Below are 27,956 nucleotides of genomic sequence, written 5' to 3'. Positions count from 1 at the left end.
ACTTTGGTAGGTGTACAGGATACAGATACACTGGTAGGTGTGCAGGATACAGATACTCTGGTAGGTTTACAGGATACAGATACTCTGGTAGGTGTGCAGGATATAGATACTCTGGTAGGTGTACAAGATACAGAAACCTTGATAAGTGTACCGGATACAGATACTTTGGTAGGTGTACAGGATACAGATACACTGGTAAGTGTGCGGGATACAGATACTCTGGTAATTGTAAAAGATAAATCCACTCTGCCCAAATACAAGATACAGACATTACGAAACCTTTTTTAAGGGTAAGAGACTAACTGACAACCATCAATCAAACTAGGAGATCGGTAGTAGGAAAACATGCAGATAGCAAAACAGACATGTAAGTGAACACACAAATAATAGCAACATTCTGATTCAGAAAGAAATACATTTAACACCAGCATTATAGCCGTCTCACATGTACAAACAGGCACACAATATAGCTTCAGTAAAACAAAAACATGCGTCTTATGTGTATGTTTAAGCATCAACAGACAAGTTCAAAGTGGAAAAAACTAAAAATAGATGAGACTAATTTACCGTAAAACCTCTATTTGAGTGCCACCTTTATTTGAACGCCACCTCTAACAGAATACCACTATAAGGGAAGGGTGGAAAAATATAGCGACATGGTACTCAAATAGAAGTTTTACGGTAATAAGTGTTTAAAAGTCGGGGTTCTACGGCAACCTAAGTTTTTAATACCGAGTTTTTCATGCGAGAAATAGTAAAACCTCAAATAAGCCTTGAAGCTTGCAATCACATGTTGACCATGTTCAGCTTGGTTGCAGCTTATCTTGTATATGAAACCACATCATCAGCAAATGGAAAATATATACTGTATTTTGTTACAAGTAATTGATCCAATCATGATGCAGAATGTAAGAATAGAATTGCACTACCATAAAAAAGGAAATATTTTGAAGGGCATCAATCTTCTGCCTTAGGTCTGACCTATGCGGTTGTACATCAGAACTTTAGTTAGTTTGGCATAAATAAACCCAGTTCTGAAGTTTTGGTTTAGTTACTGTTTGGCTATTGCTCTAATCTGCCATAGTCCTAGTTGACTGAGCTTGGTTAGTATGTGCACAATAGAGACCGATGTAGGGGCTATAACTTGAGTGCAAAGATCATACTTGAAGGTTCACAAAGATAACATGGTGCAAGCCTGATAATCGACGCTAAAATACACAAACTGGTTGGGTAAGTCACTAGCCTAACAGGAAATGAGAGAGTTCGACTATAGGCTTGTGAAGGGCGCTCAAAGCAGAGTTTGACTACAGTCAGAGCACAGCAACGACTGTGACTGCGATGAGAGTATAGGTGCTACCCAAGGATAGGTGAGCCTGTCATGGTAAGTTTAGTTTCCACCTTCTCAAGCTCAAAGATGAGGACCTACAAGATAGAGGGTTACTGTAACACGCCAATATCAACTGAGTTGATAAAAAGGATTAAGATAGGGTGGGATACAAAGTATGACAATCTATGGTTGACCGCCAGGTACAAAGGCTAGCATAAAGCTTTATGATCAATTGGTTAGCTTGAACTAACAGACACCATAAAAGAGCAAAAAAAACACTTGTTATGAATATTCAGTAGCTGCAGATCTCTGAACTCATCAATTCCAGTAGCTCTACAGGAAATATAACTGACTAATTAGAAGTTACAACAAAATATAAAAGATCAATAACTCCTTAGATAAAGTGACCAATAGAGGTAGAGATTGCAACAGACTGTTCGTGATTCTGGAAAACTGGTTAGAAGTTAACCCCAACCAATAATAGACTTTGAACGGCCTGAAACATAATTATCCAAGACAAACTATTTTATGGGTAAGAGATATACGTACATATGAATTCACCTTGAACTTGGACAGTCCAAGACGATATACTATACAAACTCCTAGATGCTTATGATTCATCGGAACATACTGTTTGTCATGAACTCAGCATGGATCTAAAGAATATCTCTGGCTGTCACTCTCACTCCACTAGATATCAGACAACTTTTTGACACCGGACCTTTAGGTTTACAATATTAGTAAGAAATATCAAATGCTTGCTAATGTTATTACCATTATTAAGAAACAAATATTAACTGTTACTAGACTGTCCATTCTATCCATACAATAGAGAAAACATTGGCCGACTTCTATACTGTTGCTATCTTTATTAGATTTATTCCCCTTATCTGCTTCATATGCTCATACAGTTAAATTGTTGCTTGTGGCCACACCGATGTATGAACTTTCCAACATATCATGTAAGTTTTGAACGAACATTAGGTTTTCATTTTCAACCAACAACAATTTAAATTACTTTAAAAATACAGTTTTCTAAGGATAGCAAAATTATTAAAATAAATTAAGAGAGAAAATAAACACAATTGTAAAGGTTTTCAACATAGATATAGTAAACCCATTAACATAGATATAAGGTTTACCATATCTATAGCTTTCAAACTTTGCCAAATAACTTTCAAACTTCATATCATGAGGAAAATGTTTAGTGCAGGTCGAATAAATTAAAAAAAATAAAACGACAATAAAAAGGTTTAGAAGTAAATGTGAAATAATTAGCAAGTAATAGCTAAATTAAGTCGATGTTGCTACGATTACAATAAAAGATGATTCGGTAATGATACAATTAATAGGAACAGAGAAAACAAAATAAAAATCCTGAATATGTAGAATTAATAATAACAATTCTTCCATAGAATTGTGTGTGTGTATAAAAAAAGTAACTGTTACACCAGAAGATATTCATCAAACACTTGAACGCGACTAGACTGGTACCTTTCAAACCGGTACAAATATAAAAATGAGATATCGTAATGTCTTTGTCTGATTGAATGGTGAGAGAATGTAGAGGCTTTTTCCACAGAGACGATATAATTGTCCGCGTGAGAAGAATAGGCATGGACACCAAATATAGTAACTGAACCTTATGAAAAATATTTCTTAACACGGCATCGTAACGCGTGGCCACATCGGTAAAATAATGAGCGTGCGCTACAGCCGGAGTGACAGACAGACATACTTTGAGAAATATATATATAGATTAAGATTATAAGATGTATACAATAAGTTGAACATTTCCTAGTCTAGGTTAAAATAAATTACACAGTGTATCTTTATCCTTACCTCTCTACCTCCATATCAACACATTGTTGAACTAATACTTCCTCGTAACATAATAACAAAAACATCTTTTGACTGATTATCAGTTTCTTGATCCAATCATTATATAACTTCAGCTTTACAATTTGTTTTCACGTTATTATACAGCGCATTTGCTTTAATGTAATATATTTACTAAAGAGCTATTTTATATTTCAGACGTTTGGAGAAAATTAAATGAATTATAATGTATTCTTATTAAACTTCTGCTCCAACATTTAAAGGTTCCAACAGTATCTAAACTCTTAAAGAGAAAAGTTTTTTGAATTAGCTGCCATTTTAATAGGAGCAAGGAATAGCAAAATTATGAGCAGCGGTGAGTTTGTCTCCAATTATACAAGTCACACTGTAAAAATTTATTCAGAAGTAGCTAACAACTTATATAAAACATAATAAAATATAAATTTATATAGAACTATTATATTATATATAATATATTATCCATTATATATTATATATAATATAAAATATTATATTCAATATATTACGTACAATATAATATAAAATATAAGATATTATGTATAATATAAAATAATGTATTATATATAGTATAATGTAAACTTATAATAAAATATAAAAAGGCTAATAAACACTAAAACACCATTGTGCCAAAATATGATATTTTCCAAAAGTAGCTAATAGCTTAGAAACACATTATTATAAATGTTTAACAAAACAAATAAGTGTCCTTTTTCATATGTACTCCATTTATATAAAATACACCACTATTGGATTCCACTGTGTATTCTACCACTGATTATGGAACATATCAATGACTTGCTCTTCCATCCTCTCGGAGATCAGCAGAATCAAACATTCCTGGTTCAACTCCATCTTCTGATATTGTAAAAAAGGTCACTGAGATGGAAAGACTAATGTGACATCTATAGACTTAATATGAACCAAACCTTACTGTTGAAATCAAGTTTATCACTCTAGCCAGTGTGTACTCATACCAAACAAAGGGTATGTATCTGCTGAAACAATTATCATAGCTGTGAAAGCAATGGTCTGGACTAGCTTAACTAAATAAAGGTTACCTCATTTAAGCCTTGCTTGAGAAATGGTCCAGGAACGTAGAGAGTCTTTGTGGGTCCTTTAGAAGGCCAATATCTTCCAAGGTTTTTGCCATTCACTAGGACTATTCCCTTTCCCCAACCCTGACAAAAGAGACAAACAAGCACCTCATCTAATGAATACAACATACAAGTCAGACTGTGATTTCGTCAGTTGTCCCTATTTCTTACAAGAAGTGGAGGCAACTTCAGGTGCTCTTTGTAGTAATAAATACAAATGTGCTTTTTGTCACCAACTTCTTACCTGCATGTGTCCCATTGTCACCAACTTCTTACCTGCATGTGCCCCTCTGTCACCAACTTCTTACCTGCATGTGCCCATTGTCACCAACTTCTTACCTGCATGTGCCCTTTGTCACCAACTTCTTACCTGCATGTCAAAAAATGTATCCGCTGGTGTAGGGGCTGTCACTTCCAAACTTCCCTTGAGCAGTGCAGGAGTCATTACTCCTGAACCTTCCTTAAAGGTCTTTGCATTTAGTAGCCTGTGGGAACGTTGATGCCAGTCAAGTATTTCAAAGCAACATGTACTACTCGACAGCGGATGAATTAGATTGAGGCAGATGGCTGTACAAATGAGCCTCTAATTCTGACAACCGAGTCCACAGAGATGACACAAACGTTGAGTTATAGAGATAACAAAACAGGTAATATAGCTTAATTGGTTTCTCATCAGCTTATGAGGTTAGGAAGCAGCCAGAGATAAAAGAGACTCTTCCTAGCAAAAGGAATTTTATAAAAACATTCTTCAACCTGATAGCACATCTAAAGGTTCGATGCATAGCTGACAAGTTTGCCCAAATACACAACCTAATAAAATATAAAACATTTGAAAGTAAAAGATTGAGAAGAATCTGTTATCACTGATCTACGACAACAGAATCATAACTGAGATTAAACCTGGTAAACTATTATTCTCACATGTCTATCGAGAGAGGATCAAAATGTTAGATGAAGATTCAAGCAAAGAAGCAGTTGTCAAGTTGACTACACCATCTTCTACCAGTCCTAAGGTTTCCATGGCTAAGTGGTACAGTTTGTAGTGAGTAAGTATACCCGGCATTAGCTACTCTTTAATATATGTATGGTCATCTCTGCTACAGTTGCCTGACAATTCAGCTTTACTACAATAGTCTAAAATGTTGATTCAGGCCAAACTGCTGACAGAACATTTGTTGACAGCTTACCTGCCACAGAGCATCTTGTTGACAGCTGTCTAGTAACAGCTTTTCATAGCAAGTCAAAATAAGACAGATACCCAACAGATACTTAAATGAAGAACGAGTCTTTGTTCCAAAACAGTTGATACTGAGCTATTCTGTCTGCAGACATAAAAGCTGAGTCAAACTGCTGAGTCATACCTTGCGAGAAACTTTTCACTGAAGTCGAGACAATAGACTGACCAATCGCTCAGCAGCTCTCCATTTAGCATGACTTGGTTGTTCAAGCCTGCAAGAGATAGAGCATGGCAACATAAATATGGGAAAAAGTAGCAACCGCAAAAAGATGTAATGGTTGACGTCTCATCCCAATAATTTCCGCTTTCAAAGATATCCGTGAGTGTAAAAACATTGCTATGAGCTTCAAAAATCAATTTGCTGGAAACAGAAAAAATGATAAAATGTACACAATTCTACAAGTGGTTGACGGAGGTACAAAGTTGGATCAGCTTTCGAAATAGCCGTTAAATGATTCTAGTCCCTAAATGGTGTTAAACAAATGTATCATTCACAAAACTACACAGCCAAAAGGGACTGTTCTTGCCAAACATTTTTCTAAGTAACAAGTAGGCAAATCCAGCACCAAGCTGATAAAAAGTGCAAGTAAAACACTAGAAGTATCCCATAGCAACTCAAATACTCAGACTCGATACAAGACATAGCAAACTTCTGATGGGTGAGAATCCTAGTACCTTTTCTCTGATTATTGAGAATATCCTTGTCTATAGGCTGGTAGTTGGTACGTCCCATATTCTCAATTAGCAAGTCTAGAATACCTCCTCTCGGCTAAAGCATAACAACACAAAGGAGTTTTTTCCGACATGTAAACAAAGCATTGAAATGCAACTGCTATTTGATCAAATAGTTGAAACTGAAAGAAGACAACTACTAACCAGGGAGGTGCTGTAATCAGATGTATTGCAATCAAAGGTAGCCACAGGCTTTCCATCCAGAAAGACCTTCAGTATTATAAAAAGGCAGTGTAAATACACATTTTACAATAGAATACTATTAATCTAGTTAGATGACTCTATTGACAAGATTTATCAACTCTATGAAACAAAGAACTCAACTATGCACTGGTTAACATGATGTACCGATACTTCACATGCGTGTACACTGGAATGCAAGTTGAACTGCGGACAGTAGTAATCAACCTACAGGTAGATCAGCGCTTCTCTATGACTAACATGGGCAACCTCGAACCCTCTTGTTTTGAATAAAACAAAAAAGGTCAAAACAATAAAAAACGGACATTTTCAGAATATATGAAAACAATATGTTATTGAAAGGTCATTTTAAGAAGAGTCTAATGTTTTCACACAGCAGCAAGATATAAAACACTCACTTTATTATCTGTTACTGTTTTCTCTGCTATTATCTGACCGAACTGTGGTTACTTGTTAGTGAGTAAAATGCGCGAATAACTTATAGGACTAATGGCATTACGATATGTATTTTGATGTATGGAAGAGATGAAAATGGATTCGTGCGACCTCTGTGAATAACAGTTCGAATACCTTTGAGGTGCGAGTAGCCCTAATAGAGAAGCCCTCATGTAAATGTTCTGTTCAAGCTCAACTCAGTATGTATAAACAAATAGGACAGAGCAGTATCGAATAGCTGAGAGACTCAAAACAGTTCAGAGAAATAAGAGCGAGGTCTGTGGAGTTTCAAAGAGCTATTTATACCTAGACATACGTGCCTGTTATGTCTATTACACTTTGCATTTCTCAGAACTCTGACGCTAAAACTGCATTCTGCTTTTATATTTGGTTTTTTCCTCATCGATGAACAAAAATATAATACTCATAATGGTGTTACTGAAGTAACTCTATGAGAATATGATAATGATAGTGTTACTGATCAGTCCATATTGAGATAACTCTATGAGAATATGATAATGATAATGTTACTGATCAGTCCATACTGAGATAACTCTATGAGAATATGATAACGATAGTGTTACTGATCAGTCCATACTGAGATAACTCTATGAGAATATGATAACGATAGTGTTACTGATCAGTCCATATTGAGAAAACTCTATGAGAATATGATAATGATAATTTTACTGATCAGTCCATACTGAGATAACTCTATGAGAGTATGATAAAGATAGTGTTACTAATCAGTCCACCCTAAGATAACTCTATGAGAATATGATAAAGATAGTGTTACTGATCAGTCCATACTGAAATAACTCTATGAGAGTATGATAAAGATAGTGTTACTGATCAGTCCATACTGAGATAACTCTATGAGAATATGATAATGATAGTGTTACTGATCAGTCCATACTGAGGTAACTCTATGAGAATATCATATTAATAGTGTTACTGATCAGTCCATACTGAGGTAACTCTATGAGAGTATCATATTAATAGTGTTCCTGATCAGTGCATACTGAGATAACCCTACGCTAACATAATTTCCCACACATATACCTCTATGCAGCTACAGCTCTGTGTTGATATAACTCTAAATAGCTAGCCATAGACTTCTATATACACCTAAATACATGTGACAAAAGCACGAAGAATCACTCCGCAGGAGAGTCTAACCTGTGTCCGATCTCTTACTTGCCCGACAAACTGCAGGCTTCCAGACGCTTCCACACGTTTTCTATACAGTGACCAGCCGTAGGCCTGACCAGCACCTCCATTGAGATTTAGCATTTCCATTGGCTGCGGTTTACCCTTGACATCGCTGCTTTCAAGAAGTGGCAGGACAGCATCGAGTGAGAGATGGCTCACCAACGACACATCATCTATGAAGGAAGATGTGTAGCAGTGAAAAAGAGGACAATTACAAGAATGATAGGCAAATGAGGATAGGTAAACAACTGAACCAAACTTCTGATAACTCCTTCGGAAGTGCAATGTAGGCAAGTGTCATATGTTGATGTTCTACTAGCACTAAATATTCCATCCCTCCGATTTCAGCAGAACTAAACAGCTTTCAGTTGACATTGCTACTGCACTAATACAACAGAAACCCAAGAGGTACACATGCCAGAACATATACACGGTAACGAAATACAGTTATACCTTGAGATATGAGTGTCCCAACATACGCGATATTTGAGATTTGAAGAAAATTCCTGAGAAAAGTTTTGGATTGAGATGCGGAGACAAATTTGAGATACGATCATATGAAACAATTTTCACTGTGGCTGCTATATGGCAGAGTATGTGAGAGCAGCATTGCTTAGTTTTTATCATCAAAAAAAAGATTTAAAAATGCTAAAAGTGAAATTGAAAGTGAGTCTAAATCTGAAGCAAAAAGCGCCAACCCGGAAAAAAATAAGAAAAATGAAATACAAAAACATAATCAGAATTAGGTTCAGTGCAGGAATAAAACTTATTTTTGAAGTGTGGGCACAGTAAGTTAAATTCATCTAAGGAAAATTTAAAATGTATGTTATGTTACGTTGCGTCGCAAAAGTGTAGCATACCGAATGCGTTGCCATCAAGTCTCTCACATTGCGGTTAGCCGCTACCATCTGTCTCGAGGGTAAGAACTCCACACAGTACTGCACTTAAGAATGTTACAATCTATTACAGATTATAACCCCTTTATATGTATTTGTTACTTTGTGCGCGTAGATGGTCCCTTAAATTAATTAAAGCAATTAGAACACGTTTTTCATTGTAACATCCTGTTTTTTGGTATTTTTTGTTGTATTGTTGTATTTAGTTATTTCACATAGGAAAATTTGATTTGCGATATGAGAGAACTGAAATGTGAGCTTGGTCCCGGCATGTCGAAGTGTAACTGTAAATCAGTGTATTTCCAGTCCTCATAGTAAATCTTAGATACATATTGTAGACATATGAACAAACACACTTACTTGAGACTAAAGATTACATGAAAGGAGATGAATTCTTAAATGAAATGCAGCAAATGTAATAGAATTATCAATATTAGAGATTGGATTAGTAAATGCTGATTCAAAAGAAAAAATGATGGAATTCTCTTCAAATGAAGATTTTTGACAAATGATGATGGTCTTTTCTTGCTAAGTGAGGACGCAACTCCCACAAAAAACTATAATTTATGATACCAGTCATAAGATCACCTAGGCCACAAGCCAGAAAGTACAAATCGATGATGTGGCAACTACACAGGTAAAAATTAGAGTAAAAATTCTTTGAAAGATCCATTTTAAAACAGACATTGTCATACAGAGCCAGTAGGCACAGATTTTCAACTGTAAGTGGCCAGAGGTAGCAGGTATTTTAGAAACCCTCGTTGTACAGGCTGTAACAACATGTTTTCTCCTGTTTTGTTTCAACCTATAAAATTCGAAAATAGCTCAAATTTTAATACATTTTTCAGCTTAACACATCAACTATAAAATAAATGTGGCGATTAAAATCTTTTTTTTCAACAGCTATAATGCTATTTATAACAGACAAAGGACTCAGTCTTACAGAGCAGCCGCGGCCTAGTGGACTAGAATGTATGACCTGCAAACGACAGGTCCGGGTTCGATTCCCAAAAAAGTGGTGACTGGTGGTAACCGAAATGACATCCAATTTTAAATGGTTATCTGCAGCTGGGCATGTCTCATGGGTGAGATCTCCCTACCACTGGTGTCAGACATGTTTAACCACAATCACAGAGACATTGTCTGTCCAACAGCACTCTTGAAAACATACAACCTCTGCTTGCAGTAAGCCAATCAGACAACACACTCAATCTTCAAGGGATTGTCTACACACAGACTCAGCCTGTACTTGGCTTTGGAGATGAATCAAACACCTTATGATGTATTGCATATATATCTGTTTTAGTCTTACAGCGAGACTATGAATTACATAATCCAACCACAAACAAGACTAAACTTCCACTCACGCCAAGCGGGTTCTTTGATTAATATATTGGTATTAATAGAAATGTGTAGGTTTTAATTATAGCTTCACTAGATTTAATTGAAAGGTAATTCGTCATGCCTCATGCCACGCTCATAAAAAACCGTCTGACATCTAAATTCGACTGATTTCATAAAAGCCAGCTAACATAATACAACCATGTGCGTAGGTTTCCCTTTAAAGGATGGCTAAACATCATTTAAGGTGGCGCCAAGCGATGAGCTGATTTATGGATATTAGATCTAAAAAAAACTCATCAAAAATTATAATAGAAAAATCAAAGCTATTCAGGAGCGTATAATTATAGCTATTCAGGAGCGTATACAGATGATTTAATTCCCCATACAGAAATATATAAAGTAAAAACCTGCCACAAAAAATTCAAGCTGAATCTTGAAGGTTTGGCAGCACCGTTCTTCTTTTCACTATGACATTGCTGAAGATATCTTTACAAACCGATGATTTATTTTGTTGCAAAAGAGAGCATTCTGACTGATGGGAAATTATATTCGAGCATATCTTATTCCAACGAATAATCTTTCCAAATATTTGCATCTTCTTACTCTACCTATGCTAAATGTTTATATTACTTCAGTTAAAGGTTTTAAGATCTCTCATAGTTTGTGTCCTCGTTTCTTACAGGGCAGTTACAGGTTTTCCACTCATTTCAACTTATGTGATATGAACCAACTGCATACTGAATCTAACAATTATTTTGGAAATTTTATCATTGCCAGCTGCTTTAACAGCCTTCCACATAATATTCATTTTGTTAGCAGGGAAAGGTATTTTAAACTCCATTCATCAAACTATTTATTTGACTTTAGTGGCTAACTGTTGCCTTTTTTATTTGTTATATTATTGTTGTATGGCATAACTTGAAAAAACATTTCTATTTGAAATGAAATTATTGCCAATAAGCTAATACACTCTATATATAGTGTATATATTGCTAAATATAATGTAAGATCATAGCATATATAATACACTATAACATAACAATATGGTAAAATCTTATATATAGTATATGATAATTATTCTGAGCCAGAATAATAAACTTCGCTGTCTCTATATCCTCTATCTCTTATATCCACAGAAAACCTGACATAATTTAAACATTCTGGGGGCAGCACAGAGCATGCAATAAAGTGCAATGGGTTATATAAAAACAGACAAAAGGCGTTCTGACAACTTGCGAATATTCGCACATGTATTTGGTCTTTACACCCAAACAAGAAGGTAACAGTAGGTTATACTGTTCGAACCAAAAGTTTGGAATGGATTTTTGAGTGTTTCTAGAGTTCTAGAAGAGGAGTAGCAAGGAGTATTAAAAATGCTGAAATGAGAATAAAATATGACCACAGGTCCTGTACCCATACAGCTACCTACGCATGCAGATGATCCCACTGTTTGCTTTGAGATGAATTTATAAAATTGCTGATCTTCAAGCTTTTATCATGATTCCCCTATAATAGACAGTGAGGGCACCACCAGCCTTATCACACTTTTGTAGCTATGGTAAACAATAAAGATGCTGTTTGAGGCTAAACTCTGGCTATCTATAAAATAGCCTTAGATCAGCAGATTCCAGACTCGTCCATCAAAAGGCTACAGCTAAGCCTTGCAAATTGAGCTTTAGCTGGTTTTTGATTTCCAATGAAAGGGTTCTTAAAGACAATGGAATATACACAGGCATTTCCACTAACAAAATACTTGTTCAATTGTTTTAAGGACAGAAGGTGTTGATTAAAACATACTATATTGGTATGAAAGTTATTGCTATCATATACATGTGCCAATTGAGCTCCAGTTGAAATCATTGACAGCTTTTCAACTCTGGATCATAAAATCCTTTTTTTTTAATTAAATGATAAACAACGTTTCTGATAAACCAGACGAGGGTCCAAAATTCTACACTCAAAAAATCCCTGGCATGTGTGACAGGCCAGGTAAATACATTTACATATGCCATCATGAACCATTTGCAATGGGGTTTATAGCTAAAGCATGGTTTCTAAGATTTCAATTCGATTGATGCAGACATATTGCTATATGCAGTTTGATTTGGTCAGGCAACGTCAAAAGAACTTTTTTCAAAAGCCAAATTATGGCTTTAATCTGTACTACTCTAATCTGTCAGAACTTGCACAGGCGGATGGAAGTGATCTAGTTAAATGAATGTTAAATGTCTACAAGTTAAATGAATGTTTTTTAACTGCACGTAGATGTTTGACTGACCCAATTGGTGACAGCTCATCTGGTTCAGAGAAACCTGTTGACAGCTGCCTAGAAACAGCTTTACCTACCGAGTCAGAACAAAAGAAAAATCACTAGCAGTTATTCTGACAACAGTATTTGTATAAAGCGCAAGTCTCTGTCAAGGAAAAACAACATGGAAAGATTAAATCCATCGTATTGAACTATTCTGTTGGCAGACGCCGAGACATAATGAACGCTGAGACAAACTGTTCGGTCAAACGTCATACATTTATGCAGTCTATTTTTTTCCAATCCGCGCTCAAAATTTTTTTTATTCTTAACAACCAAACACATGCTAGTATAATTAAGTCGTCAGCTAAAACACACACTATGTTTCCATGATATATAGTCAGACCTTTTTCAAGAACGTGCTGCAAAAATGAAACAAGAGTGCGCCGCTATGACATCTGGGGGTTGAATTCCTTATCTTTTTAATAAAGCTCCCGCAGTGTCCGCAACATGCGAATTTCCATCGAAACACTTCTCTCATGGTAACTCAAGGTGTGCACAACTCCAACACTTATCACACGGTAACTCAACATGTGCACACAACTCCAAATCCACAAAATCTGCATCACATAAACTTAGTGAAAGTTGAAACAGCAAGCAATCAGCAACTCACTATATTTGATTGGCTTTAGAAGAGGAGTGGCAGCAGGACAGTCAGCGAGGTAGACAACTTCGCTAGAATATTGTGACATCAATTGTACTGCTCTGTCGTACTTGGGTGTCGTTGCTCCGGCTTCAGTGAGAAGAGCATCGTAGTCTGGATAGGAAAAAGCAAAGGTAAACAGGTGCTTGCAGATGGCATGTGTACACATGCAAGTGTGTGCGGTTGACATGCTTGTTCAGGTGAGTATCACAGGTGAGCGCACCAGACAAGTCTGCACAAGCAAATGAACTAAGCAAGTGAACACTTGCAGAAGTAATCTTTGCACAGAATACAACCAGGACGTACAGGTGCTCACAGTAGAAATCTCTTCATAGATAAGAAATGGGGGTACAGGTGCTTGCTGATGACATGACTGCATAAGCAAAAACACAGCTATGCAGTTAGTTGCACCAGCTACATTTACATTACCGAGAAGTATGAGTAAGCAGGTGCTTGCAGTAGGCATGTCTACACAGGTGAGAACATAGGTAAGCAGGTGCTTGCAGCAGACATGCCTGCACAGATGAGAAACTTGGGTGAGCTTTAACAAATATCTTCAATGTGAAAAATAGAATGATTGTTATTATAAGACAATTATAATAACAATCAATCTATTGTTATTATTGCTACTATTAACATCTTTTTCCATCCACTATTAGTTTACATGCATTATGGTAGCTAGAGGTCAAGAGTTGAATTTTTCAGCAACTATGCTGAAGCTGACAGCACCTGGAACTATACACACTTGTACCCGCGTACTGCCTTAGCTGACCTTCCTAACAATAGATCATGCTGCTATTTGGTTAGCTGCTACCAACACTGGCTCAACTAATCAACTCGTGCTATGTTAACTGCTATGGCAGAATTTGCTAAAGAACAGATTGATCAAAAAAATTTGTGAGATCATCAACCGAATAATCTCATTTCATATGAAAAGGTTACATTAAAATTCTTATAATAATACTTCTATGAGTAAATGTGCTAGCAAGCTCTAAAACTTAAATAAAGCAACTTCTAGTTCTAAACTATATTTGAATTTGCTTTCCCCTGCCTAATGTTCAATCTATGGGAAAAAATACAATAGTTTATATATCAGTTTGTGTAATCCTAGGTAACTTTGTAAGCAATTCTAGATTAACTAAAGATGAGCAAGCCTCAACACTTGCACGTGCAAAACTTAGAAACAGCTCAATGCAGAAATGTTAACACTTTTTACGGATTTCTAAAATTCCAAAATTTTTTTGCCATGTTACCCTAACACGGTTTGTATTGGATCGCAATAAACTAGCATTATTTAGCATATATAGTTAGAGTGTGAGTATTGGTGAGATATTCTCATAATTTATTCTGTAATCATGACTTGTGACATTTACTAGTGGTAAAACAAAAGTTCTGTAAACATAACAGATTGAAGTATCGATTAGACTGCCAGTCTATTAATACTGCACACTTCAAATGCTGTTCATGAGGACCCGACTCCAAATTAAATCAATGTTATATATCTAACGATTACAGGTATTTTTACAAAATCCATAGAATCAACTACTGCTATACCCTCCATAAGGATGTGCAACTAATAAAATACACAGACCACTAGTGTTTACAGCTGTTCTAGTTTCATCTCCACATTCTTCAGAAGAAGTAAAGCGAAACAGCAACTTGTGACAGGTTATTTAAAGGTTGACTTGCAACAAAATTCACATTACAGTTATTTGGTATCAAAAGATTCACCATGTCTTACTTTGTTGTGTTGTAGGTGCCAAATATGTGGAAACGTGATTACAAGCTCTTAAAAGCTCAAAAATGAAAAGCCGCCGTAGATTGGAATCTGTTTATTGGTATTGTCTTGTAACGTGATGTTCTCACGTGAATTGTAAGGCCAATAAAAAGCTTAATATAAAACTTATCGTAGCACTAGTTTATGACAAACACTTCGGGTTTTACCGAAGACCCGTATCAAATATAAATGCTCGGTACTTTACAGTTTTGTTTCGGCAGTTTGGTCTAATCATCAAGTCGTAATCTGATCATGTGACCCAATACTTCACAAATAATTTTTGCAGCACTTTTCGATTATCACAGATGACCAACAGACTCGTCTTGATTATCAGACAATAATATGTACTCCTTCGAGCTAAGACTAAAAAATTAAATAAGATAAGTAATAAGTGATAAAGTAATAAGATATCAGTGCTAAAAGTGACAGCATTACAATGACGATAAAATAGACGCGTAAGAACAATAGACATGGTTTTATTGAATGCGTGAAGTATATTTGTGAAAATATTTCGACGAATACGGTTGCATGAAAGTGTAAACAGAAACTAGGGACGTAGTTGTTACAGGATAGTTGAGCCGTTTGGAAAGAGAATCCAAACTACGGCGGTCTCGTGTGGCTGCGATTAACTGTTCGTTTTTGAGCTTTTAAGAGCTTGTAATCACATTCCCACATATTTGGTACCTACAACACAACTGAGTAAGACAATGTGAATCTTTTGATATCAAATAACTGTAATGTGAATTTTGTTGCAAGTCAACCTTTAATGATCTTTGAAAGCAACCACTTGAGAGCAGTTGTCGCATGAAACTAAAGGTAATTATTAATGAATCTAACCTGCTATTACTTGTCGTATGAAGTCTCAACTCACCATAACTGGTGACATCAGCAAGGTAGTCCTGCCCATCTTGAAGTTGGTCATTTTCTGTCTGCTCATTGGCTCCATTCATGAAGCCAAAGTTTGTACCTCCATGGAACATGTAGAAATTGACGCTGCCATATTCCTTGAGGATGTACGTCAGCGTCTCGTTGAATTCTTTCAAGTTAATAAAACCAAAGTTGAGGTACATACATGTACATGTATGTACATGGAGTGCCTGAGTACATAGACTCTGGATAAACACAAAACTGTGACTCAATGATGAAAATAAAAAATGAAGAGCCCTAGCACAGGTGCAGGAGGTACTAGAGCTAGGTTCAACCATGTGCCAAAATTTCGTCATGTGTAGCTGATGTAGCGAGTCAGCCTTTAATCATCAAAGTTGAGCATTAGGTAAGTGAAAGCTTCATGAGGGTTGCTATGAGCCTCCACCATACAGTCAAGAATTGTATTTTAATTTCAAATATTAACAAACTTTTCTATGACAATTTGAGTAAACATAATATAATAACAAAATTTAAATTGACCAAAAAGCATCAATTATGCTTCTTAACATGTGAAGGTGGTTTCGCAGATGTATAGCCTAATTATTACAACCAACTTTATTTGAATCATGGAATATTCAGATAATGCTGGTGTGTAGAACTTACATTCAATAAAAGTATTTTATCAGATTATGCAGGTTATCTGGATAAACGATTATTGAAAATATAGTGGAACCTCTACTAATGAAATTAATCCGTTTCAGAAGTCATTTTGTACAGGAAAATTTTGTCAGTAGAAACCCATTTTATCACATAAATGCCCTAACTCATTTCAAAGCTCCACAAAACTCGGACCTAACATTTGTATAAATTATAAATACATGTAATGGCAAAATCTTGTAACAAAAACATGTTAGAATTATATTATTTATTCACATCATATTATTTCATAATTAAAAGTAAAGTGAGCATAAGAAAAACAGAAAAATAATGAATAAAAACTAAAAATAGTTTGTTTGTGTACCTTTGGAGTTGGCCATCTAGACAAGGCTAGGTGAAGACCGCGAGGAGTGGGAAGTGGTCCAAAGTAGTGGGTGTCGTAATGTTGTCTTGGTTTTGTTTTGCTCAAAATTAATGTTTTTAAGAATGTAAGTAGAAAGTTTTATTACGTCAGTACAAGCTAGTAAACTATGTCATCATACAGAAAACATTACAAAATCCCAGGCATCTACATACCATCTAACGACCAAGTCTGATGATCTTTGTCTCCCCAGTGATCAAACCAGCCCGTCCAAAATTCCATGCACATGCGGGGCATGCCAGGCTGGCGTGCTTTACAAAGCTCGAGCATGTCATGTCCGAGTTTTATGTCTTGAAAGTTGGCCATCATCAGCACTGGAGAAGAGTATAGAAAAGCCTGTGAAGATAGTCATGATACGGACACGTGTTAGAAACCTCTAGCAGCTTGGATTCGCGCTAACATTAAACGGAACGCACTGAAAAAGGTCTAATTCAATGCTTGACCAGAGCGCTGGGACTGACGCATAGAAACTGAAACCCTCAAATGAATAAGCAATCAGGTCTTTACCAAAGCAGTTGAATAAAATTATCATTATACTCGTTGCAGCTGATAATGGAAATATAGACTTAACAGTTGTGACATCTTGTAGGTGCTGCCAAAGTGAGATCAAACGAAAAAGCTGAAGGTAAGACTAAAGCACTGAAAACTTGTAGGAAACCAGCAACAGAGTTTAGAATCGACCTACTTATAATACTCTAGTTTAGTTTCTAACATGATTGGGTTATGTTTAAAACTGGCTAACAAAACTCAATACAGTAAAAACAACCAAAAAATAATAAAGAACAGGCAATGATAATATAGAATAAATGCTTAGTGTATACAGTTTTCATTACCATTTGATTATTACACTTCAAAAATAACAGTGAGCAGAAAGTTTTATGAACACGCTAGTATCTTATTAGCTTTACGTGATATGGTATCACACAAATATTGTAACATGGTTTTCAATATCTAGTACCTAATTAACATTCACCAAACCAGAACATTTCCAAAAAGGGAGTTGTCTGCTCTACTAAATGAGATTTACTGCTGATGGAGACTACCCAAGTTTATTGTAGCCACTCTACCATGTCGTACATTAACTTTTATAAACCCTATATTAGCGCGAGACCTTGAAATATACCACTACAAACAATCCATTTATTGGGCTACAAAACAGGTGCAGGAACTGTTCCCAACAAGAAGCACCATTTTCATAGCTATGATCTATATAAAACTATTACAAAAAGAAAAGATAAAACCTCTGAAGAACAATCATGGCCTGTGATTGGTCAATCGACCGCAATTAATAACTTCAGCTCAACACTGATTGGTGACTGATTATCACAAGTAAAACCAGAGAAGCTGGAAATAAATACAAGAGATGTCAGCAGGAGTTACTCTGATATTGTAAATCTCTCCAAAGATCATCGAACAAAGGCAAAAACTATAGTCATCATCATAAACTCACAGAAGTGCAGCACAAATAAACGAACTTGTTGAATTAATGTGAAACGAACAATGAAATCTGTTTTTATCCGAAAAACACTTTAATTTCAAAGCAATATTGCGGCAGGCAGCTAAACCAAATGTTACAATAAAGATGGAAATCCTCTCTAAATACCAGTTTTCACTGGTGAATTGAGAATTTATCAGTGAGCAAGAGAGTGAGTCTGTCATGCAAAGGCAATAATGAACTATAAATGCGAAGTTAGGTGACTATACACAGCTAAGGCAGCATTATACAGACCTAAAGTATTACTATAACCTCTAAGCCAATTATTATACGGTAGACGCTCCTACAACGTAAATAGTCTAATGCGAGAATGTTTACGTTAGAGGAATTATACATAATACGCGCAGTAAAATACAGGTCAAGTTTTAATACGTTCTAAGATCCTCCTAAACTCTCCCCTCAGGTCATTCAAGGGAAAACAAACTACAATTAACTTTTTAACATTGATTGACTGTACAACAACGATGGTGCTGTCGGTTTGTATCAATAATTAGTAATTTTTATCTTCTCACTTATACTTGGTTTAGTGTTCACGATCATGGCAATTTTTTATTAAATTACGGAAAGTGCACACCTTCAATTTTAGTGAAAATCAATTTTTTTTCATGTTTCTTTTACACAGCAGGGTCAATTCTGCAAAGAAAAAATACTATATATGTCTAGAATAATGTAAAACAAAAATATATCTTCACTATAATAAGATTGGTGTCTGTTTGTCCGAGGCTAAAGTTAAAAGTTAGAATAAAACAACACTTTCAATGAGACTCCAACTTGTGCTATTCAGCTTGGTAGATTGACGCTCAATGGGTATTAGGGTATTTCTGAATAATTGCTCAGCTATTTGTTGTCTGTGTTTTATTGACACTCCTGACGATCTCTCAAACTAGACTACCATAGTACTAGTATATATAATAGAGCTACCCTCATGCATCGTTTCTTTTCGCAGTGCAGCAAAAGAAGAAACGATATTTTTAAAAGCTAATTGTGAAGTTCTTGCCATAAGAATCGAATTTGAGAGCTTGCACCGACTTGACACTTTATGTTATGTAGAACTTTTACCTTATACGACAAAAAAGATTCACAAAAATTCTTTATGTTAACTGGAATTTACATTACAGAAGGTTTACGTTTTAGGAGTGTCTACTGTACAATGACATGGGAGTAACAGGTAGGAGAGAGTGAGTAATAAGCTGGTGAGACTTACCTCCCTTAAGAGGCCCATGAAGGAGGCCCTGCTCATTGTCAGAGGTGAAGAGAAGCTCTGTGCAGCCGCACTCCAACATCAGCTAGAGGATAGAACAAGATCAAGTTAGGGTGGACTACCAACCCAACCTTCCTACTCGTCCTGCTGCAGCTAAATATTCGGCATAAAATCCTTAGTTTAACATAATTACAACCGTAACACTCATATAACACTAATGTCTGCTTAGGTAGGCAAGTGAAATGGCTAAAATTGGCAAAGCGATGTCCTCTGAACAGGAAGCGGTCAAACCATGACTCATAATCACTTCTACCTAAGAATTATTTGGCAATTTTTCACATATAATGTTAAAACAATTTCATTTTGAGAGAAAAGTAAAACAGATGACAAATATAAAAACAAATTGTTGATATAGTGAAAAGTATATGAATTAAATTAATTCAAACCAAGTGTATATACAGTGCAAATTAGGGTCACTTAGAGTAAGTTACCCTGCGGATTTCCATCGCTCACTTTGCCACTGTAGTTAAAATGGTCAAATCTACACTTCCGTTTGAGTCCGTAAAGAAGAGTAACGCTCAAATTCTCTGTTTTACTGATTATTAATTTATTTTTACATATAATTTATATCATATAATTAATATAATTTAGGGTTTAACATAGCTTCATAGTGTGTGCTTGTTTTAACTCTATACATGAATATGTAATTATTCGAGTATTAAATGCTGTTTTCTGAGCTCTAAAAGCAATTTAATAATTTACATTGTACTCTTATCCGATTATTTGTTACAAGATGAAGGTTTTGACATATGAAGCAAATATCAGGATTTGTTTGTCAGGGTTTAGATTAATATTATGATAGTATGTATAACTTTATATTGGCATTATTAACCAACGAAATGATATTTTTCGTTATTTGCCAAAACAATTATTAGAAGTCAAAACAAGAGGAAATATTAAGTGAGTTGAACAAAACCGCTTTAAAATTTGATATTGCAGAGGAATTAGATCAGCAGAGGAATTAGATCAGCAGAGGAATTAGATCAGCAGAGGAATTAGATCAGCAGAGGAATTAGATCAGCAGAGGAATTAGAACAGCAGAGGAATTAGATCAGCAGAGGAATTAGATCAGCAGAGAAATTAGATCAGCAGAGAAATTAGATCAGCAGAGGAATCAGAACAGCGAAATGAAGGTTATAGTAGCAGAAAGTTTATAAACTGAAGCATACAATGGTAGATGTAACATATTGTTGTCAAGGAATAGAAAACTATGTTTATCATTTGTGTTGAAAAATAAATAAAAATGATCTGGGCATAGCTTACACAAGATTTTGAAACCAACGGTGCAAATGCTGGTTGTAGTTCATAAACTGAAACATACGATGGTTGATATATAACGTTGGTATGACGAAATAGAAATTCAGGCAATTGTCATATTATCTTCCTAACAATGATTATAAAGTTAATATTTCTACCAATTAGGCCTACTTGTTTATGTATTAGTGAACACTAGAGATGTGATGTCAGGCTACCAGTTGTCAGCGTTTGACTTGTTAACTGTACTATTCCTTGTATTACATGCTGACAATCCACAGCAACCAACTTAAAGATTTACTAACTTTTTGGAGCTCTGCCAGATGATCAGTGCTCTTGCTGATGGTCAGGTACTCATTCTCCACTTGCCAAGCTATGATTGGTCCTTTACCGCTGCCATACTAAAGTGAGCAACAGCGGATGACAGAAACATACATGCTCAAACATCTGTCTTGTCTACTTCATCCGTAAACTTAAAAATATCTGATACCCATGATAGATACGAATACTGTATATGGCACGTCACAACGGCAAATAAATTTAACGAAAACTTTATTGTTTACATTATGCCAAAAACTAGCGACCACGACATACAGCGAGTCAACAGTGTCATTACTCTCTAGTTAAAATCATGCTGCTTTACAGAAGTCCACCAACTGCAAATAGACTAGTTCCATTACAGTAACAGATGATAGTTGTGAAAAATATGCTCTGTCTTGATGACTTGCATTTAGAAACAGCAGACTTTGTGTGACAAGTTTTAATCTTTTATATTACATCTGAGAAAAAGCAGAAGAAAATAACCAACAATACTAGTGGTATCTGTAATGAACTCAGTATGTCTCTACTTCTATGTCATTCTTCTACTTCAGTTTCTACTTCTATGTCATTTAGTCTGTCCATAAAATAGCAGCTCTTAATGTTTTTAATTTATGTATTGATTTAATTTATATTGGTTTAATTTATATATTATATATAATATATTGATATGTATAATATTAAATATAATATACACCTGTATTATATAAAATAATATATAATATTATATACTGTAGATTATAATTCAATATAATATAAATCATTTATATATATATTACCTTATTGCTGATAAGGTAATATATATAACCCATAAAATTTCTATTTGAACATCACCTCTATTTGCCCACCACTTTCACATTCTTTGATCTTAATGAAACCATAATAGAAAGCCACGAGTAAAACACCGACAAAATAGTACTAATAATGACTCGACTACATCAATAACAAGTAATTATTTCGTCATTGCAGTAGTGGTTGCCATGGTTTCAGTAACGCTGTGCCTGAAAAGATCAATCATCACAATCATCAGAACTACACTCTGGTTATTAGTCACTAAGTTCTAAATCCGATCCATTGTCTCCAGATTCGTCCATAATATAGGATACAACCTGATGTGACGACTTGAAAACATTTTGATGAACGACGAAAATACTTTTTAGGAACACCGTATAACGTAATAGCAGCCATTGTTCTGGCTTACCAATGCCCGTTTTCTGACTCCAAAGCTATTCAATTTTTTCTTGAAAACTTTGAAAGCGACACCATTAAAATAATTAATAACTGCATCCAGCTAATATTTCTTTACTCAAAGTATGTCTTTGTTTAACTCGGTCTGATACTTTGGCGTTTATGAAAAAAACATTTAGCAAAAATGCTGAAAGCAATGGCATTAATGTCGCTCTGCCTGAATGAGAGCGCAAAATGTCGGTGTGATTAGCATCGTTTCACTCGTAAAAGGGTTAAATTTATCTTTTCAAAATTCTGATGAGCTAGTCGAAAATACAGAGCCACCCTCTATTTGAACGTCACCTCTAAGAAAAGGTCACTAACTATGGGAGAGGGGTTGAAAAATAGCGTGCATTGGTGTTCAAATAAAGGTTTTACGGTATATATACGTATAAATGCATATAGCACATACATGCATATGCTATGCAATGTGTACATGCTATGATATATATAGCATGTACATATGCATATATATATACTAGGTGAATGCCAGGCGTTGTCAGGGTAATAAAAAAGCCTTTGCACAAAAAAATAAATTTTTTTTTAACACACAACAGTTACCGTCTAAACTTTTAAACTTCATATCATAAAAAGTGTTTTGGGCAGTTTGAATAAATTGAGAGAAAAATAAAAAGATGTTCAAATGTGAAATTATTAGCAACTAATGGCTAGATAGTCTATTTTGCTATAATGAAAAAATGATTTGATACTGTTGCAATTAATACGAACTGAGAAAACAAAATAAAAATCCGGAATATCTATGTGGAATTCATAATAGCAATGACTACATTGACGTGTGTGTATAAAAAGCTTACTGTTGCAGCAGAAACTTGTTGTATTCAAAGTGTTGATGGCCGATACTGATACCTCTCGAAACTGGTAAAAACATAAAAATGAGATATCAGGCTGTCTTTGTCTGATACTTTGTCTGACCAAATGGTGAAAAAATGTAGTGGCAATTCCTACTCGAAATAATATAATTGTCCACGTGAAAAGTACCTCGCCTTGGCAGACTTATCCATCGTACCTTAAAAAAATGGAAATAGGGGTGTAACGGCACATTTGAAACGGCACATTTAAAAATTACAAATTGAAAAATAGGTAATAGTAAAAATTTACTTTTTAAAAAAGTTTCAAAAAAATAATAAACACAAAAAGTAATATTAATTAATAAAAAAAATTGCACATTTAGCGTGTGCAATAGTGAAAAAGATATAAAGTAAGAGCAACGGGAATGTTAAGAACGGCTTAGCCTTGTGGTTACATGCACTTGTTAATAGAGTTGAGATTTGAATGTTGTGAGTTCAAATCCACCATGTAGGTGATTTTTTGTTGCTAGAACTTTCGAATCAGATAATCGAACAGATAAACGACAGAAAAACATTGAGATTTATATATATAATATATATATGTGTAAATGATTTGTAACGAAAAGCCAACAATAGAGTCATCTGATGTACTGCAGATGCTTCAGACTAGCTTAGACAAAGACAGGCACGTATTCCCTGGGGCAGCTGGCCGGCTGAGCCGCCCCAACTTTGTAGGAATTTTTGGCGGCTAAGTATAGTCTCGCAACTCGCCCTCGCATAAGATGTAAAATTTTATCACGAACACTTGGTTAACTCGAACGGATTTGTTTGGTCCGTTCCCACACAATGATAAACTGCTTTAGATAACTCGACCTCAAGATCATTAACTCGAACAGTTATTTGCCCAACTGCTACGGCAATGGTTTTTATCGCTGTAGAATATCACTTTATTCCAAGCCATAGAGATAAACGTTAACTTTTAATAGTTCTTGGGCGTCATTATTATCATGATCGGCAAACTATTTTTGTTAACGACTTTTATAAAGGTTTGCAAAAGGTCAAGTTTTACCAAACATCCGTTTGGCAATGGCCCAACAAAAGCGTAAAAACCTTTAGATGAACTTAAAATAAAATCAGCAAAATTGATCTTTGTTGAAACGCTCAAAAGAAAAAAAGATGTCTTTTTCTGAGCATTTCAAACTGAAAACGTCCTGGCAGTCACATCACCTAAAACAAACAAATCTAAAATAATAGAAAAAATGTTTATACTTTCCGATAAAATCTTTTAAAACTTTACGTGAGATGCCCGGTTGAGGCCCTACATGAAAGAAACCTGTTGAGGGGGCTGATACCGCCCCTCCAAACCCACAGATGCTCATAACTAGTCGCCTAACATTAGCCGCCCCAATTTGCAACCAGGGAATACAGGCCTGGACAAAGACATTATTCTTTCAGGCTTAGGCTATCAGTTAATGTATGAGAAGTCTTGATCTCCTCAATCTACTATTAATCAGTATCTAAATTTATAAACAATCTAGGAGTTGTTTTCTTTACCTGCAAATCTGTGAGTCGAGGAAGTAATTCCTTAAAATAGGATTTAACTGCTGCCATATAGGGTTCATAGTTTGAGCGTAAATTCATTTGTGGGTCTCGTAGCAACCAGCTGTCAAAATCGTAAATTGTATTTTACCAGTGCTGTTGAATGCTTGAATGTTTTGTAAATAAAATTCTGCTTGATTATATATAAGGAAAACATGCATCACGCATAGGTAGAAGCTGTGCTGGAAAAAATTTGCAAGAAAAGACAAGCATATTGCGCCTTCTCATGTAATACCTCCATCTTGTGTACAGAAAAAAGCGATGAGAATTCACAAAATTAAGTCAATTGAACATTGAAGAAAGACTATGTCATTCCCTGCTCACCTGGGTAGGCCTCCAAGATCCCACTCAGAACAAATATATGGACCTGGACGAACTATTACATAGAGTCCGCACTTCTCAGCCAGTTGAATGTACTCTCTACAAGTGTACCAAATAACCAGCATCACTGGCTGGTACAGAAAGCATTTGAAACACAAATATAAACATCAGATCTGATGCCGTCAAATGAGTGAATTCTTCTCTGATTGAAGTGATAAGGAGCTTTATGTAGAACCATCAGACTGTTAAATGAAGTGGTCTTGTTTCAATGAACTCATTTTGAACCCATAGAGGTTGGCTAAAGTTTGATTGCATCGAAATGGTAGCAGGAGATACCTCTCTATCTGTATAAAGAAATGCCAATCATTAGTGACAAATGTTAAGCTTTGACCTCTGATGCCAACTGAAAAACAATAATAACCGATAACAATAAAAACCGACTAATAATCTTGCAAAAATTTAAAAGGTTTAACATTATTAAGCGAAGACAAAACTCATTTTCTAAATTTTAAATGAACTTTTTATATACGTTACGACCTGGCATTATTTATGCTGTTGGCACCTTACTTTCTCTGATGAGAAGCAGCACTTACAGTTTTGGTCAATGGGACGTAGCTTTACAGCCTAGGAGAGTAACAAAATCTAGTAAACTATTGCGAGTGAAGAAGCTTCTATTTAATAGCTGCAAAGATTATAACTTGCCTTACCTACTCAGCACAAAAGTAACTGCAAGAAAAATTCTAACAGCTGACCATCACAGTTCATTGTGATAAGCTTGAGAAAAAATGTTACTAAAATACATTGCAATAAGATCATATGGTCGGGCTTCCGATGCTGATAGTATGGTCTCCCTGAATAGACAACTCAAATACACAGATAACTTGCCAGTTGAGGATTATTGCAAACAAAAGTGAAGAAGTGAGACTATAAATAAGGTGTCTGTAAGACGAATAATGAATTAAATGCTGACCTAACATCAAGTATGCCTTGAAAGTCATATTTGCCTCTCGTTGGCTCATGGAGGTTCCAAGGAATGTATCTGAAACCAAAAATAGTACAGATGTATAGATAATCTTGTAGCTTTCTTACTAATTTATTTGCATAACATCATACATGTAAGAATCAAAAACTTATGGGCAGCAAGTGTAACTAGCAAACTCTCTACCCGCTTCTAGTCAAAGGCAGAAATATCAAATGATAAATATAAGGCAAAGATCCAGAAGATATCCTTTGCTTACAGATACGTACGTTTCTAGAGTATTGCATCCACTGGCCCGCAGCTTGATGAGCCGATCTTGCCAGTATTCACGAGGAATTCGAAAATAGTGCATTGCACCACTAAACAGCCTTGTCTTTTTGCCATTTATCCAAAACCAATCAGAATGTGCCTCAAGACCCTTCATCGATATGGTCTAAGAGAAAGTTTGGCGACAGGCAATTATAAGTGGTAGCCCTGAGGAAAAGAAGCGAAACATCAAAAGACATTCAAACTTGAAAGTTTTTATTTTTGAAAAATTAAGCTACCATGAAATGCTAAAACTAGTTTAGACAACATTAATATGTTTAATGAACCTTAAACAAAAGTAAAAATAATATACTACAGAGAGGAGAAAATGTGACATCCCACCGTTTATGTAAGTGCTGATTTAAAATATTTGCATAAACAATTGGGTCATCAGCAGAATTGTGCGCTTATCCTTCAGACAAATATTTAGCAGTCTTTCCTCTTTTTAAATAGCAGTAAAAAGTATAGCTGTTCTCATCTTAGGGCAGCTCATATATCTGAATGTAAATGAAAGCTAGCTCTACTTTACAAATAAGCTCTTAAATGGTCTCTTCTTTGTCAAGTATTGCTCTTCAATGTATGCATCACTATTTTGTATCAATGTGTAGTACAGTTCCTATCATCTTTTATAAGAATGTAACATTAGTTGGCTTAATCATGCAGCATTAACCTTTAATGATTGCATGCTGACTTTGCAAACCAAGCTTTTAAACAAAAAAACAAATTTATCTATGAAAAAAGATAACATGGAACCCAGCAATCACAGTTCAATTGAAAGGAATGGTGAAACAGAAGTTTATTTAAATAGATTTTTTCTTCATTTATCCTCTAGACCTCTTTTATGGGGGAAAGGGAGGATCTCCTTGATGATTTGTAATTTCCTTTTTTGTTCACTAAAGTGTCTTAAGTTAGTCTAGTAAAAGCATGAAAAGCATGAAAGAGTAGTATGCAGAATTTCAAAAGATAGTGTTAATTTAGTCTATGTTCCCTAGTGGTTAGAAACTGAAAAAGTAAAGATCAATGTTACATGCAAAGGCTTTTTTACCAGATCTTGTTTGTATATCGGTAACGGCCTCAATAATTTGCTCATATGCATAATTTGGACTTATGAACTATCATAAGCTTAAATAATTTCGAAAAGCTTTTTATGTGGAAATGTAGGTTTTTTAGGTGGAAATGTTTTTATGGGTACTAGTTCTCCAATCTTTTAGGAAATCCAGATTTAACCATTCTCTTGCTACCGTTACTGCAGCGTGACGAAATGTTGAATGAAAAACAGTGTAAAACGTAATCGATCATAAATCAGTAAATTAATTGATTGCTTAACAGTTACTGCGTCAAGATAAGGTATTCTAGTATGTAATATTGCAGCATTG

The 27,956-nt window shown here is 35.2% G+C and overlaps 1 protein-coding gene across 2 annotated transcripts; it reads right to left on the bottom strand.

Moving 5' to 3' along the window:
• Positions 1-395: 395 nt before the first annotated feature.
• Positions 396-26,743, bottom strand: LOC137396242 (beta-galactosidase-1-like protein 2). 2 transcript variants are annotated; one of them, XR_010978505.1, is made up of 17 exons: positions 26,544-26,743; positions 26,266-26,334; positions 25,299-25,394; positions 24,930-25,038; positions 21,327-21,422; positions 19,711-19,792; positions 17,167-17,325; positions 15,938-16,102; positions 13,260-13,403; positions 8,066-8,271; positions 6,395-6,460; positions 6,194-6,287; positions 5,643-5,730; positions 4,652-4,766; positions 4,246-4,365; positions 1,877-1,983; positions 396-1,422 (listed from the first exon to the last, which is right to left on the bottom strand). XR_010978505.1 is itself a non-coding variant. In XM_068082424.1 (16 exons), exons 1-16 carry the CDS (start codon positions 26,696-26,698, stop codon positions 1,354-1,356), a joined length of 1,833 nt encoding a protein of 610 aa, XP_067938525.1. In that variant the 5' UTR covers positions 26,699-26,743; the 3' UTR covers positions 396-1,353. The 2 variants fall into 2 exon arrangements, 1 of the variants encoding a protein (XP_067938525.1); XM_068082424.1 differs by lacking the exon at positions 1,877-1,983.
• Positions 26,744-27,956: the final 1,213 nt, after the last annotated feature.

The sequence above is a fragment of the Watersipora subatra genome, chromosome 5, assembly GCF_963576615.1.
Source record: "Watersipora subatra chromosome 5, tzWatSuba1.1, whole genome shotgun sequence".
Taxonomy (NCBI): Eukaryota; Metazoa; Bryozoa; class Gymnolaemata; order Cheilostomatida; family Watersiporidae; genus Watersipora; species Watersipora subatra.
The sequence above is the reverse complement of the archived record's forward strand: the minus strand, read 5'-3'. Positions and strand labels throughout refer to the sequence as shown.